The 18,592-nt window shown below is 45.6% G+C and overlaps 1 protein-coding gene across 7 annotated transcripts in view; it reads right to left on the reverse strand.

The window, feature by feature from the left end:
- Positions 1-2,835: 2,835 nt before the first annotated feature.
- Positions 2,836-18,592, reverse strand: part of DTX3 (deltex E3 ubiquitin ligase 3) — a 150,546-nt gene continuing 134,789 nt past the window's right edge. For all 7 annotated transcript variants that reach the window (XM_063952334.1, XM_063952337.1, XM_063952333.1 and 4 more), the window contains one exon: positions 2,836-3,722. In XM_063952334.1, the coding sequence (XP_063808404.1) occupies positions 3,647-3,722 (76 nt within the window). In that variant the 3' untranslated portion in view covers positions 2,836-3,646. The remainder of the gene's footprint in view (positions 3,723-18,592) is intronic.

An 18,592-nucleotide genomic window follows, 5' to 3' on the forward strand; every position in this document is an offset into this window, starting at 1 on the left:
CACTGAAAATAAAAAAACCTATTTAAACTTTTACTCTAAGCAGCTCAGGAGAGCCACCTAGCATGCACCCTTCTCGTTCGGGCACAAAAATCTAACTGAGGCTTGGAGGAGGGTCATAGGGGGAGGAGCCAGTGCACACCAGGTAGTCCTAAAGCTTTTTACTTTTGTGCCCAGTCTCCTGCGGAGCCGCTATTCCCCATGGTCCTTTCGGAGTCCCCAGCATCCACTAGGACGTTAGAGAAAAACTTTTTATTTTCAGTAATTGGTGGTCCCATAGTGAGAAGGGACGTAGTGAGAGAAGGCTGGAGCTTCAGCTCCATAAAGCCTATATGCACGAGAACACAAAGACCAACATCCCACTGCTTAAATAGAAAAGCCATTTCATTCATCCTCCTTTCAATGAGCTGTCATGAATATTGGGATAGCTCACAAAACTGGTGTAGGCGACAGACACACTTCAAGGCGGTCCTGCTAAGATTATAGCAAAATGTTCCTTTCAATACTTTACATTTTACAGATTTGTATTTAAATATATTTTTCTTTGGGCTTTTTTGACAAGATCATTCTGCCGCCTCATACACTATTCCCAATTTGTATGTTCTCCATACCTACCTGACATTCTGCAGCAGCAACTGCTGTTTTCTGCCTATGTGCTTGTGGCCAACAAGAGACAGCAAGATCTTACAATCACAGATACTGCTGGTTACAGCAGCGCTTCTGTCACTACAAGCACATAATAACAACAGGGTTCCATGTACCTAAATGTCCACAGGGGATGCGTTCAGCATCCCAGCGGTTGGGATGTCGGCGGGCAGGAGACCGCTGTCGGAACACCGAAGGTAAGTATAGGGGTTTGGGTTAGGGCCCAAAGATGGAGAGGGGGGGTTAAGTTTAGGAACAAGGTGGGAGGTGGTTAGCCCTAGTTGCCACCCCCTGAGGTTTATCCCTACTAATAGCCACCTCCGGGGGGTTAGGGAGGTTAAAAATACTTACCCACTCCGATGTCGGAATTTTCAGAGTCGGGATGCCGCTATCAGTCATGTGACTGCTGGCATCCCGACCAACGGTATGTCATACCAAACCCGTCCACAGTTATATAAGTTATGATGTCTTTTGGATATGGCATCCACTTCTAAGTGATGTCAGAGGGATATTGAGCAGATAGAATGCTGCTAAGGTAGGGAGTGAAGATTGTCAAAACCTACGATTGTATGCCCTCCAAAACATAGAATTTTAAAAAACAATGGCTGTACAAGACACTGTATTGTAAGGTATAGTTGTACTATCCTGTTGACATAAATACAAAAGGTCTTTAAAATGGAAAATATCTTTTTTAACTTGGCCAACATAATCCTTCCCACCAACTAATAAATGGTGGGTTCATTCCTCCTGGAATCCAACAAGTCAACATTTACTGAACCCCATCACTATTGTTATTTATGCAAAAATCTGCAGTACCGTACAGTGCAGACTATCAAGTTTTCCTCTTGCCTGCATCAATGGGAGAACGTTGAAAATGTGCAGACCTTATACAAGTTTTCTAGATGCATCTGTTCCAATCAGCGGAAGGTTGTCCAAATATGTTCAAAATTCTCTAGCAGTTGCATCGCAGCCAGGAGAATGGCCCAAGAAGAGCTGCAGCTTGCAGTGTAACTAGTGGTGAGGAGAGTGTTGGCCAGCAAGGAGAGCGGAGCACACCTTTAAGATGTTACAGCACAAGTACACCCATCAAGACAGTACATTAAGGGAAAGTAACAAATTGCTAGAAAAAGACTGTGATATAACTAATATACAACTAGAAATGTTTGAGTCAACATTATATAAAAGGGATCAGTATGAAATACCTACAATCAAAATCCGAAGGTCGAAATCCCGACAACAATTGACAGACGGTCAAAATACTGACAAGGTCAAAATACCGACATTTAAAATACAGACAAGGCCAAAATACCGACATTTAAAATATCGTCAAGTCAAAAAGTCAACAAGAGTTTTTCATTGTTTTTTGGTGTGTATGTCAACATGTACACCGTATAAGTGTACCGCGTCCCCTCGCATGGCGAGCGGCTTCGGGCACGGTGCCTCGCTGCACTCGGCACACTATTATATTCCCCCCTCCAGGTCCACTGGGATGGTAAAGTATGAACAAGTCGGTTTCAATTAAAAACTCATGTCAACTTTTTGACCTGTCAACATTTTAAATGTCGGTATTATGACGTTGTTGGTATTTTAAATGTCGAGATTTTGACCTTGTCGGGATTTTGACCGTCAGTCAAAAGTTGTCGGTATTTTGACCGTCTGGATTTTGATTGTAGGTAAATTGACCGCATCCCATATAAAACGGTTTTGTACTTGTGAATACATGCAGCAGAGCTGGGAACCTTTCTTAGAAGCAAATTACCAAATGTGGTGTAAATGTAATAAGCCCTTTGTTCTCTAGCTGTTGTCTAATCAAAAGTTTCTGCAAGCTATTGAAGTTTCAAAACTTTGGAGAGGGGTCACACTTGGATAATGATGTCCTATTACAGAGATATCCCTAATATTAATAATAAAGAAATGAGAAGACTTCCTAAAGAGACACTTGGAGGATTACATTACTGCTATAAGGCCCTAATGTGATCAATAAAAATAGACACTTTATCTGCTGTGGCTACCAGGGGAAAATGCCAAGCCACAAAAACTATCAATGACACATTTTGCTAAACAAAACTAAACTGTCAAACCAGCCTTGGCAAAGTTTTTCAATAAGCAATCACTGCAATAAGTTACTGTTTCTCTAATCTTGTGGCTAAATATTATGGCCATGCATTCTTGTAAATGACGAGACAGCCAGAATTCTCTGAAGAGTGAACGAAAAAGAAAGTCCTTTGTTTATTGTTTTGAATTAGACCAGAAAAAAAATCCCAGTTACGTAAGAAAATGAAACAGAGAATGTAAAAGTAACACGAGGACTGCAGGAGTTGTATTGCAGCATCTAGTACAATGGGCATTTATAGTCGTGAAAATAAGATCTAGAATGCATTTAAACACAATGACTAAGTGATCCGGGCTACGTATCCAGAATGCGCTGAAACAAGTAGACTGGTTCTTTCTAATGGCTTTTAAACTACAAAGCTCAGAACATGAAGTCATTACAGATAAATGGATAGAACTGCCCGAACCGGAATGCACTGTAAGATCACAAACACTTGTCTTCTCCTTCTCAGAACTACAGCCATACACTACAGGGGAATCAAACTGATGACTAACTGCATTGACAGCTTCAGGAGGCAGCTCCACAGGGTACTCATCAGTGGTCCTGTTAGTGTTCCACCCACAATAATCTTTGATAAAGACAATTGTCTCTCCAGCCATCTTCTGATTTACCAGAAAGGTAAACTGACAAAGAAAGGTCATCAACACATAACAGATTAGCAGAACTTTGTAATGTCCCAAATGCTCTGTGCTCAATCTGGCTTGTCAACTATTTGCTGTTATCTCCTTTCTTAGTTCAAAAGGCTATCAGACCAGCAAAGGAGTAAAGGGACATAATGCAAAGAAAAACGAAGGTGACATTTTCTCCATGGGAAAATAAGTTTTGTCCACCTGGACAAGTAAGACTCCTCCTCTCTCTGTTCCACTTACAGATGGCAAAGTGTCTTCTCCTCTAGTCAGCAGTGATGCCTTTGGCTCGCAATTCCTCCTGGACTCTCAGCAAATAGGTGGGGTCTGGGTACCCAAATCTGAAAGTAATCCAGAGATTGTTTTACCATTAGCTTTGAGGTACATATGTAATGAGTATGACTATGTTAACAGCTTATTCAGATAGTGAACTACATTGTTATATAAATTTATATACAAAAAGATGCCCATTTTATGTTGTTCGTGTAACTTATACCCCTTTCACGCATACAGCAAAAACACAGTTTTTTCCCTGTGAATGCGGATCGACACGGGTTTTGCTAAGTGTGAACAGAAACGAACCGGATCTGTGTCCCGGGTCAACGACCCTGCTTGTTACCAGTGTTTTTTCCCCGGGAGTGACCTGGTCACCTGTAGTGTGAACGCATTCAACCCAGGTATTTAGACGCAGGTTGCAAGAAGTGACTAATACCCCTTTCCCACTAGAAGAAGAATCCTGGGTTATTGCCCATGAATGCGCAGCAACCAGGAATTTTGCTTAGTGTGAAAGCAAACTACCCGGGTACCACTTTACCAGGGTTGGGGCTGAGACCCAGGAATTTGCCAGCTTGCTAGACCCAGCAAATTCCCAGCAGTGTAGTGTGAAAGGAATATAATTGGCTGTTTGGTGCAGTTTTCAATTTTATCATTATTGTGAGCCAAAAAAAAAAGCATCCCTTTTTAATGACACACCAAATTCCCTGGCAGACCTGGGTTCAGTGATAATGCATGCTACCCGGGAACTGTAGAATTGATCTCAGGAACAACACACAGCACATATGTGCTCATCAGGCTGTAGGCAACTACCCTTCAGTAACTGCTGACAACACAGCATTGAGGAAGAGCTGCGATAAGTGTTTTTTGCTACGGTTGTGGTTACTAATCCAATGGTGACATATTTAACATTGTGGATATATATGTATCTGATTGTTCTGGAATAAAATCTGTATGTTGTTTTGGAAAAACAATGGAGTATTTACTGACATGTGGTACCAAAGAGTCAAAGAAACCATTATATGAGGATCCAATACCACTTATACGTAAGCACACATGTAAGCAACTAGGATCTGTGTTTCACGTGGTGTGAAAGTTAATGTAAGTAAGACGACTGATAAAGAAACCTCTTTGGGCATATACCATTCTAGAAGAAGTCAGCATACCTGTGAGCACCTATACAGATACGTTCATCACTGGGTGACCAACTACCGATAATAAACACACCCATAGGATAAACACACCCATAGGATAGAAGGAAAGATGGACATTTCAGAAACTGCTGTGATACCAAACCTACTATTCTATAAGAAAATGTTTTTGTCTGGTTTTTCATATCCACATTTATGAGGGATATCCAAAGAGAAACTGTTTAAACGGACAGTACCTAGAGGAATTGTATAGGAGTGATCTTGTATGGAGTAAAGGTTTAATGGAGTGTGGAATACCAACAGTTGAGCGCTTTTATTTTGTATTTGTTGTATATATTATGTAGCTGCTCATTCTGTGTGCAACAACAGATCATTGTTGTTTTACTTTACTATATCAGACCATCGCCAGTAATATAACACCAGTGTCTCTCCAATAATAATAATCCCATATATTCTACACAGAAGCGTGATGATTTTATATTAGGTGGTTTATAAAACAGCTTAATTGGGAATGAAACGCAGGAGTTATAAATATAGCAAAACTAACAGAGCTGTTAAATTTTGGATATACACTGAATACAAGAACTTGAATGGCAGACTGTTTCAGCCAAAAGGTTTATTCAGTGTCTGCCACATTTTAGACAAGCTGACCGTAAACTACTGTACCAAAATCCCAGGACAGGTACACTCAGTTTATCACACAGCGCAATACTGAGATACTTTGTTACACCAATCGTTCTGTTACAAACTACCTTCGATGTCGTTTTTTCAGAGCTGTGAAACCCGACTTCTTTCAAGGCATTCAAAGTACAATTGGTACTTTTATTGGGATGTAGTTATGTGACCGGCAGTGCGTCGGCCAAGCATAACCAACCCCTTTTATTAACAGTGTATTTTTACATAGTGAGACAGCACCCAGCCACCAATCCCACTATCACCCCCACATGTATGCTATGTTTCTCCACAGTAGGAGTAAAAAGGATTTCAAGATAAACAATTCAGCATACTGGCGGGTTTTAATACAGGGCAGGTGATCATACTGTACTGTATATACTGCATTTTCCCAACTCTCCAGGGGCCAATAGAGCATCATATCATATTGGACATAAATGAATAAACATTACTATTATATTTTGGTAATTACAGCATTGTGGTATATAGGTGCTCCTAAGTTGTGCAATACTTTCCACCATTTACTCACATTTGTTAATTCTGTCTTTCACATTTTTATGTTTGTTATATTTCCTATTAATAATTAATGTGTGCCATAAATATTTAATTTATATCAATAAAATTAATTTTAACATAACTGTTCATTTCTGTGCAGGCACCTCAGAACAGAAAAAATGGAACGATTCCCAATCGCTGTTTTCTACATATACATGTATCCTTCTGATGGCCTCCAACCACAGGTGTCCTCAAAGAGAAAAAAATGTTTGAACCATATGTACAGCTTGAAATATTAAGGATAATATTGTGAAAAGCGCAATAACTAAATGCAAAAGGACTACCAGAATAAAATCTAAGGGCTTCTATCTTTGTGGTATGTGTAGTATGTGTAGATCATGTAGGAGTGTAGAAAATAAAATTACCACATACAGATCTACACAGACTAATATCACTTATCCTACTAGAGACTTTATGACGTGTAGTACCAAAAATTGTGTCTATCTGTTGGAGTGCGTTTGTGGTTCCCAATGTGGGACGCACCACGCGGCCTCTGAACACGCGTATGGCAGAACATGTACGAAATATTAAAAAGGGCCTAGAGAGTCATAGTGTATCGGCCCATTTTAAGACTAAACACGAGTGTAAAATAGAAACACCTAGTTAGTTTCTGTGGCATTATGAATGTAATGTCAGATTGGCATAATAAAAATGGAGAGGCCAAATTAGCCTGGGCGGAAATGAGAAAAATCTATGAACTTCAAACTCTGGTCCCTAAAGGACTGAATGTGAAGTTCGAGACTAAATGGTTTCAGCAAAAAGTACATCACTATATAGGTGGGAGCCTAGACCATATATATATAATTTTTAGTATGTCTTTTGGATAGGGATTTGTCTTAAATTTATTTGAATTACTGCCATCTATGTAAATAAGTATATGAAGAAGAGATATTAGCTGCAGATGGTCAGCTAATTTGGTATTATAATGACTATGTTGCCTGATTTATACACAGAATAATATGTGGTCCGATATTAATCTATTCTTTTTTTCACATGGTGATCTCCGTATAAACAACGATGGAAAAGCACACTATGTGTAATCCATATGGAGAAATGGTTACTTGCTGATCCAGCTTTATAAAATGAATACAGCCCAAAAGGACCCCCAGGACAAGGGACGCTGCCGTAGCTATAGAAACATAAGGAAGTCGATGCGTCTCACAGCGGCGGTGTTGGACTTCCTGTTTGTGGTTCAGCAGCCGGAAGTGTGTGGATGTGACTTCCGCCAGCGGCATCCTTATTAATGGAGACGAACGGACGTGCGGTTACCTAGGTAACCGAGATCAACAAGAAACCAGATGACTGTTGTTCTGGACACATGATTAGAAAGACTGCATTATGGGACCCCAGTAAAATGCAAAAAATTATCCGGAATTAATAAGGAATGGGTCTTTTTCATACCAATTAGAATGGATTTTTGTTCCACTCTCTATTCCAGTACACTTAAATGTCATAACCAATTTATGAATTAATGTATTTTTATCATCATTTACCGGTACTTGTAATAGTGGATTTAAACCGGCTTTTTATGATATTAATTAATATTATGGTGGAGGTTTGATGTTTGTTAATAATGTTTATATAATATATATGGGTGTTTTAAGTGAAACAAATCCCATTGGTTGTTCTTGGTCATGTGATCTGGCCAGAGGGATAAAAGGACCGACAGGGCCACTTTCATCCCACAACCTGAGGAAGGAACACCAGTTCCGAAACGCGTTGGTGAGAGTAAGGGTATCATCCCTAGGCTTGACAATATCCCTCACTAGAGTATTTGTGGATTTTATTAATATTACTTAATTGTTGGCAAATTTATTTTTCACTTGAACTCCCCCTATACTTCCATCTGAGGATTGTGAGGTGATTTTTGGTCTTGCCGTTCCTTTTGAGGTTTTTGATATGCTGTATTTATGGACTGTTTTTTATGCCTTTTTTTAAAATAAAAAATATTTTTATGTACCTATAATATATGAGGTATATACTTTATTGCCGGTGTATACGATATTGAGAGTGGACTACATCCAAACCGTCTGTCTGTGGTGGAGTTGGAGAGAAAGATACCTTTCAGTGCACATAGGGTCTTGACTAAAGGTGAGCTATGTACCAATGAGACGAGTAATTATGTTGGGTTGGAACACACTAATGGTGAAGATTTGAAAGAAACCTTTATAGGAATATAAGGCTCTGCCCACAGGTTCTAAAATAGTGGAACTGAAAATTGAATGTACATATGGTTCAAACATTTTTTCTCTTTGAGGACACCTGTGGTTGAAGGCCAGCAGAAGGATACATGTATATGTAGAAAACAGCGCTTGGGAATCGTTCCATTTTTTCTGTTCTGATTGTATTAAGAAGTAGTGCTCTTAGGATTGGAGCCCGAGCTGCTGTTGGGGCGCAAGTTACTATTGTCTATATTGACTCCTGTGCAGGCACCTATCTAGAGGTATCCACCTTTTACCTGTGGGGAATTCAATTAGGTGCCGGGAGGATATGCCTGATGAATCTGCCCGACACTGCTGTACTTTACAGCGGCAGGGATATCGATTAAAAGTGCTCATTGACCCATAGGCAGCAAGCACTTTTAGTCGAATCCAGCATTCGGCCGGCTGGGTGAAGAAGGGGGCTATTCATCCCCTTCACATCTACCTGAATCCCCCCCGTGTCTCTGAGTCTGTATATAAAGTGTTACAATGTAACAGCCGCAGCTTTTTTCCATGCCAGATTCCATTGTACTTAGTATACATCCTCAGTCGCACATACAGATGTGTCCTTTTGCGCTGTTGCTGCGATGGGTTTGCATCGCAGCGCACAGGTTGGAGCTGCGCACACGCTCCCATTCATTTTAATGGGAGCCGCTTGTGATGCATACATACGCGGAATGCAGCGTTGTGTACGCATCGCAGTCCCGCTGTCAGCTGACTCGTGCCAGGCATCTCATGCTGCGTGGCATATTGAGGCTAGATATATGAGGACACATCTGTACTTCTCAAGTGTTTCTATTCCCAGTATCAGAATAGATGAAATGGCAGATTTCAAACATCTCTACTTTGCTGCCCTCCTAGGTATTTGTATGCAGGGAGCCATGGTCCCTATTCAGCTTGCATCAATTTTTGGCCCAGTGCGCATGCGCAGGTACCGTTCTGCGTGTGTGCAGGTCGGCCAATGCGATCGCATCGCATTGACGCGAACGACTCTGCCTGATCGACAGACAGTTGTGTTCGCAGGGTGGCGACTTAGTGTTGTGGGATCATGGTGACGGAAATGGGGGCGGCCACGTGATGTCACACACGGCCATTGCGAACAGGAAAATGGCGGCGGCTGGACTGCCTTTGCAGCCAGGCTGTGGAGGCAGGGGGCTTTCCTTAATCAGCAATGTGATTGCAATTGAATTGCAATGACATTGCTGGCTGCTATTAACATGCTGAGGGAAAACCGCAACTGAAGCTGAATAAGGCCCATATCTGTAACGGATCATGGCAACCATGCCAGACAACTTTTTAAAACATTTTTGGGGTGCTTATATTACAGCCTCTATATGTACGATGAATGCTATTATAGACATGACTAATATTGGGCTGCTTGAGCACCCACAGAGTTGGTTTCAATGTGTATATGTGGCAGGTTTAGGGTCAGAGAAGGGGCTCCAGCAAAATTCAAGGCTTGTGATCCACTTGGGTAAACATAAACCTTAGGACAAAGGGGGTCATTCCGAGTTGATCGCTTGCTAGCTAGTTTTAGTAGCCGTGCAAACAAAGTATGAACAACGAACGCATGTGCAGCCGAGCTCTGCAAAAACAGTTTGTGCAGTGTCAGAGTAGCTCTGAACCTACTCAGCGCTTGTGATCACTTCAGCCTATTCGTGTCCGGAGTTGACGTCATACACCCGCCCAGCAAACGCCCAGCCACGCCTGCGTTTTTTCAGACACGCCTGTGTTTTTGCAAACACTCCCTGAAAACGGTCAGTTTACACCCAGAAACGCCCCCTTCCTGTCAATCTTCTTGCGGCCGTCAGTGCTACTGAAAAATTCGCTAGAACCTGTGCACAACCACAACGCGCGTGCACATTGCGGTGCATACGCAGAAATGCCGATTTTTAGCCTGATCGCTGCGCTGTGAACAACAGCAGCAAGCGATCAACTCGGAATGACCCCCAAAGTTCCTATTGATGCTTGCACAATATGGTAATCCAGCCTTTATTCACCATGAGCTTACTTCAGGCCTGGATAACCGGTGACTCTCCAGCTGTTGTGAAACTACAAGTCCCAGCATGCCATGTCACAGTTTTGCTATTAGGGAATTCTAAAACTGTGGCAGGGCATGCTGGGACTTGTAGTTTCACAATAGCTGGAGAGCCACAGGTTGGCCGGGCCTGGCTTACTTAATCTAAGCAGGACAGAAATATTTCCCACTTCTAAAGTCAGACACATGTGGGTTGGTCCACAAGTCAGGCTTCATTTCCATAGGGCCACATCTCTGAGTGACAATGAACTTAGTGATATGCCCATAAATGATCTTTTTCAGCAGCACGGTAGTGCGTTTCACACTGCTCACCTATTCTGTCATTTTCTGCCATATGGCTATATTTGTCAACAGCATAAGCATGGTTTATTTTATACCCAGGTACAGAATCAGGTTAAGTAACAACTCGGACAAAGTATATTCTCTGTACGGGTTGGTATTGGGAAACCGGCGTTTGGGATCCAGAGGTCACCGTATCAACCCCGGGATCCCGATCTCAAGAATGCCGGCAGAGGGGTGAGCACAAGGAAGCCCCTTCTGTGCTCGCCACAGGTTCTATTCCCACTCTATGGGGGTCGTGGACACCCACGAGTGGGACTAGTCCCTGTCGGCATGCTGACTATCAGGCTGTCCAACGTGCAGGATTCCGGCGTCGGTATAGTGACCGGTGGTTACATGACTACATCTACTCTACATATACTATATGATTAAAAGTTCTAATAAAACAACACTGTCATAAAAGGGTATTTAATGACAGTGTTGTTTTGTTAGAAATTTTCATTGTGAATGCGGGTTACCAAATCATATATATTTATATAGTACATGCAGACAATATATATTCTTTTCTTTTTCAATTTGTTACTGCTAAAATAAGCTTGAGGAAGATAATAAGATTTTAAACCTACCGGTAAATCTTTTTCTCCTAGTCCGTAGAGGATGCTGGGGACTACGTAAGGACCATGGGGTATAGACGGGCTCCGCAGGAGACATGGGCACTATAAAGAACTTTAGAATGGGTGTGCACTGGCTCCTCCCTCTATGCCCCTCCTCCAGACCTCAGTTAGAGAAACTGTGCCCAGAGGAGACGGACAGTACGAGGAAAGGATTTTGTTAATCCAAGGGCAAGATTCATACCAGCCCACACCATCCACACCGTATAACCTGGAATATACGAACCAGTCAACAGAATGAAACAAACAGCATCAGTCAGAGACAGATCAAAACTGTAACATAACCCTTATGTAAGCAATAACTATATACAAGTCTTGCAGAATTTAGTCCGCACTGGGACGGGCGCCCAGCATCCTCTACGGACTAGGAGAAAAAGATTTACCGGTAGGTTTAAAATCTTATTTTCTCTTACGTCCTAGAGGATGCTGGGGACACCGTAAGGACCATGGGGATTATACCAAAGCTCCAGACCGGGCCGGAGAGTGCGGATGACTCTGCAGCACCGATTGAGCAAACAGTAGGTCCTCAACAGCCAGGGTATCAAACATGTAGAATTTCGCAAAAGTGTTTGAACCCGACCAAGTTGCCGCTCGGCAAAGCTGTAATGCCGAGACGCCTCGGGCAGCCGCCCAAGAAGAGCCCACCTTCCTAGTGGAATGGGCCTTTACTGAATTTGGTAACGGCAATCCAGCCGTAGAATGAGCCTGCTGAATCGTGTTACAAATCCAGCGAGCAATAGTCTGCTTAGAAGCAGGAGCGTCAACCTTGTTGGCTGCATACAGGACAAACAGAGCCTGTTTTCCAAACCCGAGCCGTCCTGGCTACATAAATTTTCAAGGCCCTGACTACATCAAGGGACTTGGAATCCTGCAAGTCCCCCGTAGCCACAGGCACCACAATAGGTTGGTTCATATGAAACGATGAAACCACCTTAGGCAAAAATTGAGAACGAGTCCGCAATTCTGCTCTATCCACATGAAAAATCAGATAGGGGCTTTTGTGAGACAAAGCCGACAACTCAGACACCCGCCTTGCAGATGCCAAGGCCAACAACATGACCACCTTCCAAGTGAGAAATTTTAATTCCACTGTTTGAAGTGGCTCAAACCAGTGAGATTTCAGGAACTGTAACACCACGTTAAGGTCCCATGGTGCCACTGGAGGCACAAAAGGAGGCTGTACGTGCAGCACTCCCTTTACAAAAGTCTGGACTTCTGGGAGAGAAGCCAATTCCTTCTGAAAGAAAATTGATAGGGCCGAAATCTGTACCTTAATGGAACCTAATTTTAGGCCCATATCCACTCCTGTCTGCAGAAAGTGGAGAAAACGTCCCAGATGGAAAACTTCCGCAGGAGATTTCTTGGTTTCACACCAAGATACGTACTTCCTCCAGATACGGTGATAATGCTTCGCCGTCACCTCCTTCCTAGCCCTTATCAGAGTAGGGATGACTTCTTCCGGAATGCCCTTCCCAGCTAGGATTCGGCGTACAACCGCCATGCCGTCAAACGCAGCCGCGGTAAGTCTTGGAACAGACAGGGCCCCTGTTGCAACAGGTCCTCTCTGAGAGGAAGAGGCCACAGATCTTCTGTGAGCATTTCCTGAAGATCCAAATACCAGGCCCTTCGAGGCCAATCTGGAACAATGAGTGTTGTCTGCACTCTTTTTCTTCTTATGATTCTCAATATCTTTGAGATGAGTGGAAGAGGAGGGAACACATAGACCGACTGAAACACCCACGGTGTCACCAGGGCGTCCACTGCTACTGCCTGAGGGTCCCTTGACCTGGCACAATACCTCCGCAGCTTCTTGTTGAGACGTGACGCCATCATGTCTATTTGCGGAAGCCCCCACAGACTTGCTATCTCTGCAAAGACTTCTTGATGAATTCCCCACTCCCCTGGATGGAGATCGTGTCTGCTGAGGAAATCTGCTTCCCAGTTGTCCACTCCCGGAATGAAGACTGCTGTCAAAGCGCTTACATGATTTTCCGCCCAGCGAAGAATCCTGGTGGCTTCCGCCATTGCCACTCTGCTTCTTGTTCCGCCTTGGCGGTTTACATGAGCCACGGCTGTGACGTTGTCTGACCGAATCAGAATCGGTAGGTCGCGAAGAAGATTCTCCGCCTGACGCAGGCCGTTGTATATGGCCCTCAATTCCAGTACGTTGATGTGTAGACAAGCCTCCTGGCTTGACCATAGTCCCTGGAAGTTTCTTCCTTGTGTGACTGCTCCCCATCCTCGGAGGCTCGCGTCCGTGGTCACCAGAACCCAGTCCTGAATGCCGAACCTGCGACCCTCTAGAAGGTGAACACTCTGCAGCCACCACAGGAGAGACACCCTGGCCCTGGGGAACAGGCTGATCTTTTGATGAATGTGTAGATGGGACCCGGACCACTTGTCCAGAAGGTCCCACTGAAAAGTTCTCGCATGGAACATGCCGAAGGGAATGACCTCGAAAGACGCCATCATTTTCCCAAGAACTCGCGTGCAGTGATGGACCGACACATTTTTCGGTTTCAACAGGTCCCTGACCAAGTTCTGGAGTTCCTGGGCTTTTTCCACCGGGAGAAAAACCCTCTTTTGTTCCGTGTCTAGAATCATGCCCAAGAAAGTCAACCGGGTTGTTGGAACCAACTGTGACTTTGGTAGATTGAGAATCCAGCCGTGTTGCTGCAGCACGCATAGGGAGAGCGACACGCTTTTCAGCAATTGTTCTCTCGATCTCGCTTTTATCAGGAGATCGTCCAAGTACGGGATAATTGTGACTCCCTGCTTGCGCAGGAGCACCATCATTTCCGCCATTACCTTGGCGAAAATCCTCGGGGCCGTGGAAAGCCCAAACGGCAACGTCTGAAACTGGTAATGACAGTCCTGTACAGCGAATCTCAGGTACGCCTGATGAGGCGGATATATGGGGACATGAAGGTATGCATCCATTATGTCTAGTGATACCATAAAATCCCCCCCTTCCAGGCTGGCGATAACCGCCCTGAGCGATTCCATCTTGAATTTGAACCTTTTCAAGTACAGGTTTAGGGATTTTAAATTCAGAATGGGTCTGACCGAGCCATCCGATTTCGGGACCACAAACAGGGTTGAATAGTACCCCTTCCCCTGTTGAAGTAGGGGAACCTTGACAACCACTTGTTGATGACACAGTTTTTGAATTGCAGCTAAAACTACCTCCCTTTCTGGGGAAGTAGCTGGTAAGGCCGATTTGAAAAACCGGCGAGGAGGCTCGTCTTCGAATTCCAGCTTGTAACCCTGGAATACAATTTCCATTGCCCAGGGATCCACCTCTGATTGAACCCAGACGTGGCTGAAGTCGAAGACGTGCCCCCACCGGGGCGGACTCCCTCAGTAGAGCCCCAGCGTCATGCGGTGGATTTAGTAGAAGCCAGGGAGGACTTCTGCTCCTGGGAACTAGCCGTAGCCGGCAGTTTTTCCCCTCTACCTTTACCTCTGGCGAGAAAGGAAGATCCCCGACCTCTTCTGGACTTATGCGACCGAAAGGACTGCATCTATCTGTCCAAGCTGCTACAGTGCTACAAACCCAAGCCGACGCTATTGCCGGTCTGAGCAAGGCACCCGTATGTGTATAAATTGACTTCAAGGTAGTTTCCTGCCTGCGATCAGCAGGATCCCTGAGGGCTGCTGTATCTGGAGTCGGCAGCGCCACCTTTTTGGACAAGCGCGTTAACGCCTTGTCTACTCTGCGTGAGGATTCCCACCGTACCCTGTCCTTAGCCGGGAAAGGATACGCCATAAGAATTCTCTTGGGAATCTGCAGTTTCTTGTCTGGAGTTTCCCAAGCTTTTTCAAATAATTCATTCAGTTCATGAGATGGGGGGAAAGTTACCTCAGGTTTCTTTTCTTTAAACATGTGTACCCTCGTGTCAGGGACAGAGGGGTCATCTGTGATATGCAAAACATCTTTAATTGCAATAATCATATAATGAATACTTTTGGCCACCCTTGGGTGCAATCTCGCATCATCGTAGTCGACACTGGAGTCAGACTCCGTGTCGGTATCAGTGTCTGCTACTTGGGACAGTGGGCGTTTCTGAGACCCAGAAGGGCCCTGTGACACAGTTAAAGCCATGGATTGACTCCCTGCTTTATCTCTGGACTCTGCTTTGTCCAACCTCTTATGTAATAAAGCCACATTTGCATTTAAAACATTCCACATATCCAACCAGTCAGGTGTCGGCGTTGCCGACGGAGACACCACAATCAGCTGCTCCACCTCCTCCCTAGAAGAGCCTTCCGCTTCAGACATGCCGACACACACGTACCGACACCCCCACACACTCAGGGAAATTTCTATCTGGAGACAGTTCCCCAATAAGGCCCTTTGGAGAGACAGAGAGAGAGTATGCCAGCACACACCCAGCGCCAACTGACACTGGAAACAATTCCCAGATAAACAGCGCTTTTATATACATATGACAATATACACTCACTGCGCCAATTATAAGTGCCCCCCCCTCTTTTTGCCCTCTGTCACTGTGTTCAGCAGGGGAGAGTCCGGGGAGCCAGCGTCTCTGCAGTGTACTGTGGAGAAAATGGCGCTGATTAGTGCTGTGGTACCAAGCTCCGCTCCCTCAGCGGCGGGCTTCGGTCCCGCTCAAATTTACAAATACTGGCGGGGGATTGTATATCTACTGCCTCCGCAGCCTATATAATATATTAGCCAGTCCTAGAGGTATATTATTGCTGCCCAGGGCGCCCCCCCCTGCGCCCTGCACCCATTCGTGCCTGCAGTGTGTGGGAGCAATGGCGCGCAGCGTTACCGCTGCGAGTTACCTCAGAGAAGAACTGGAGTCTTCTGCCGCCTTTGAAGTCTTCTTTCTTCTAATACTCACCCGGCTTCTATCTTCCGGCTCTGCGAGGAGGACGGCGGCGCGGCTCCGGGACGAACGGCTAGGGTGAGACCTGCGTTCCGACCCTCTGGAGCTAATTGTGTCCAGTAGCCTAAGAAGCAGAGCCTATCACTTAAGTAGGTCTGCTTCTCTCTCCTCAGTCCCACGATGCAGGGAGTCTGTTGCCAGCAGTGCTCCCTGAAAATAAAAAACCTAACAAAATTATTTTTTCAGAGAAACTCAGGAGAGCTCCCCTGTAATGCACCGAGTCTCCTCTGGGCACAGGATCTAACTGAGGTCTGGAGGAGGGGCATAGAGGGAGGAGCCAGTGCACACCCATCTAAAGTTCTTTATAGTGCCCATGTCTCCTGCGGAGCCCGTCTATACCCCATGGTCCTTACGGAGTCCCCAGCATCCTCTAGGACAGAGGTTCTCAAACTCGGTCCTCGGGGGCACACACAGTGCATGTTTTGCAGGTCTCCTCACAGAATCGCAAGTGAAATAATTAGCTTCACCTGTGGACCTTTTAAAATGTGTCAGTGAGTAATTAATACACCTGTGCACCTGCTGGGTTACCTGCAAAACATGCACTGTGTGTGCCCCCGAGGACTGAGTTTGAGAACCTCTGCTCTAGGACGTAAGAGAAAATTCTGTTATTATCTTATATTTATTGTAAATGAGGCTTTTCTCTGTGGTAACAGGATCCTCATTTAATAGTTCCAGGGAACCATGAATGGTCAGATTACACCAGAGTCACAGTCATGTATCCTTTCCAAGGTTTTATAAAGCACCAGTTAATGGAAAATATTAATATGCATTTAGAATATACAATAGAATTATGATCCTAAGAACCAGACTGAACTGCCCTTGGTCACATTTTGTGTAAGTGCACAGATATAAAGGTCCATACACATGGAGCGATATAGCTGAGCGATTTTGACTATATAGTCAAAATCGCTCAGAAAGTTAGTGCATATCGCTCTGTGTGTATACAGTGAGCGATAGCGATGCGCGTCCCCGCCAGGTCGCTATCGCTGGGAAAAATAGACTGTGCAGGCAAGTCAATTTTGACTAGGTCGCTGCATAAGTTAGTTAAAATCGCTCATGTGTTTTCTCGCCAGCGATTTTTCCCAGCGATAGCGATCTTTAGCCACTCCCCGCCGCCCGTTTTGGTACCTCAGTGCGCTGAAAGTGAGTGCCTGCAGTGTCGTGTCGTGTCCGGGGGGGAGTTGGGGGAGGGGGGAGGCTGCAGTGTCGTGTCCGGGGTGGGGGAGGCTGCAGTGTCGTGGCCGGGGTTGGGGAGGCTGCAGTGTCATGTCCGGTCCAGCGGGGAGAGGAATGGCCGCTGCTCTGTACTGTCCGTCCCCTGGCCGATCTGTAGTGTCCGCGGTCCAGGGGGACGGAGGGGAGGAATGGCCGCTTCATACAGTCGGAGGGGGGGGCGGAGTAATGCCCGCACTGTAGTGTCTGCGGCCCGGGGCGACGGAGAGGGAGTAATTGCCGCTCTGAAGTGTCCGGCCGGGGGAGGGGAAGGACGGGCCGGCGCGGCGCACACAGGGTCACAGTGGGCCGGAGCTCAGGGGAGCAGCTCCTCTGGCTGACGTCCTGTGTGTGTGTGGGGGGGGAGAGATGGTGATGTTCTGTCTGTCGGGGGGGGGGGGGGGGGAGAGAGAAGGTGCTGTTCTGTCTGTCAATGGGGGAAGGGGGGGAGAAGATGATGTTCTGTCTGTCAATGGGGGGAAGGGGGAGAGAAGGTGCTGTTCTGTCTATGGGGGTGAGGGGTGATGGTACTGTCATGTCTGTCTATTAGGGGGGGTGCCGGCGCTGTCTGTGTGTGGAGGGAGGGCGGGGGTGCTGGCGCTATCTGTGTGTGGAGGGTGTGTGGAGGGAGGGCGGGGGTGCCGGCGCTGTCTGTGTGTGGAGGGAGGGTGCCGGCATTGTCTGTGTGTGGAGGGAGGGTGGGGGTGCTGGTGCTGTCTGTGTGTGGAGGGAGGGTGAAAGATGCGCTGTCTGTGTGTGAAGGGAGGGTGAAGGTACATGCGCTGTCTGGGGGCTAGATGCATCATCCCTTGGAAAGTGATAAAATGGCGAGTGAAAAAGTACCAGCCAATCAGGTCCTACCTGCCATATCACAGGCTGTGTTTGAAAAATGGTAGTTAGGAGCTGATTGGCTGGCACTTTTTCACTTTCTATTTTATCACTTTCCAAGCGATGATGCATCTAGCCCTGGGTGTGGAGGTGCATGCACTGTCTTGTGCGGAGGGAAAGGGGGCTGACCAGGGTGCCTGCGCTGAGTATGGAGGATGTAATATTAAACACTATGTGCGCTGCCTAGCTACAGGGACACACTCAGCACCATCCCACTGTTCAGCCACCCCCCACCCCCAAACCTGACACTACTGGGACGAAGTAAGCCGAACTCCATCGGATATGTGAGTATTTTTTTTTTTTTACAGGTACCCCTATTGGATTCTACTGGACAAGGGGACGTGATTGGCGGCGTGGG

The sequence above is a fragment of the Pseudophryne corroboree genome, chromosome 2, assembly GCF_028390025.1.
Source record: "Pseudophryne corroboree isolate aPseCor3 chromosome 2, aPseCor3.hap2, whole genome shotgun sequence".
NCBI lineage: Eukaryota > Metazoa > Chordata > Amphibia > Anura > Myobatrachidae > Pseudophryne > Pseudophryne corroboree.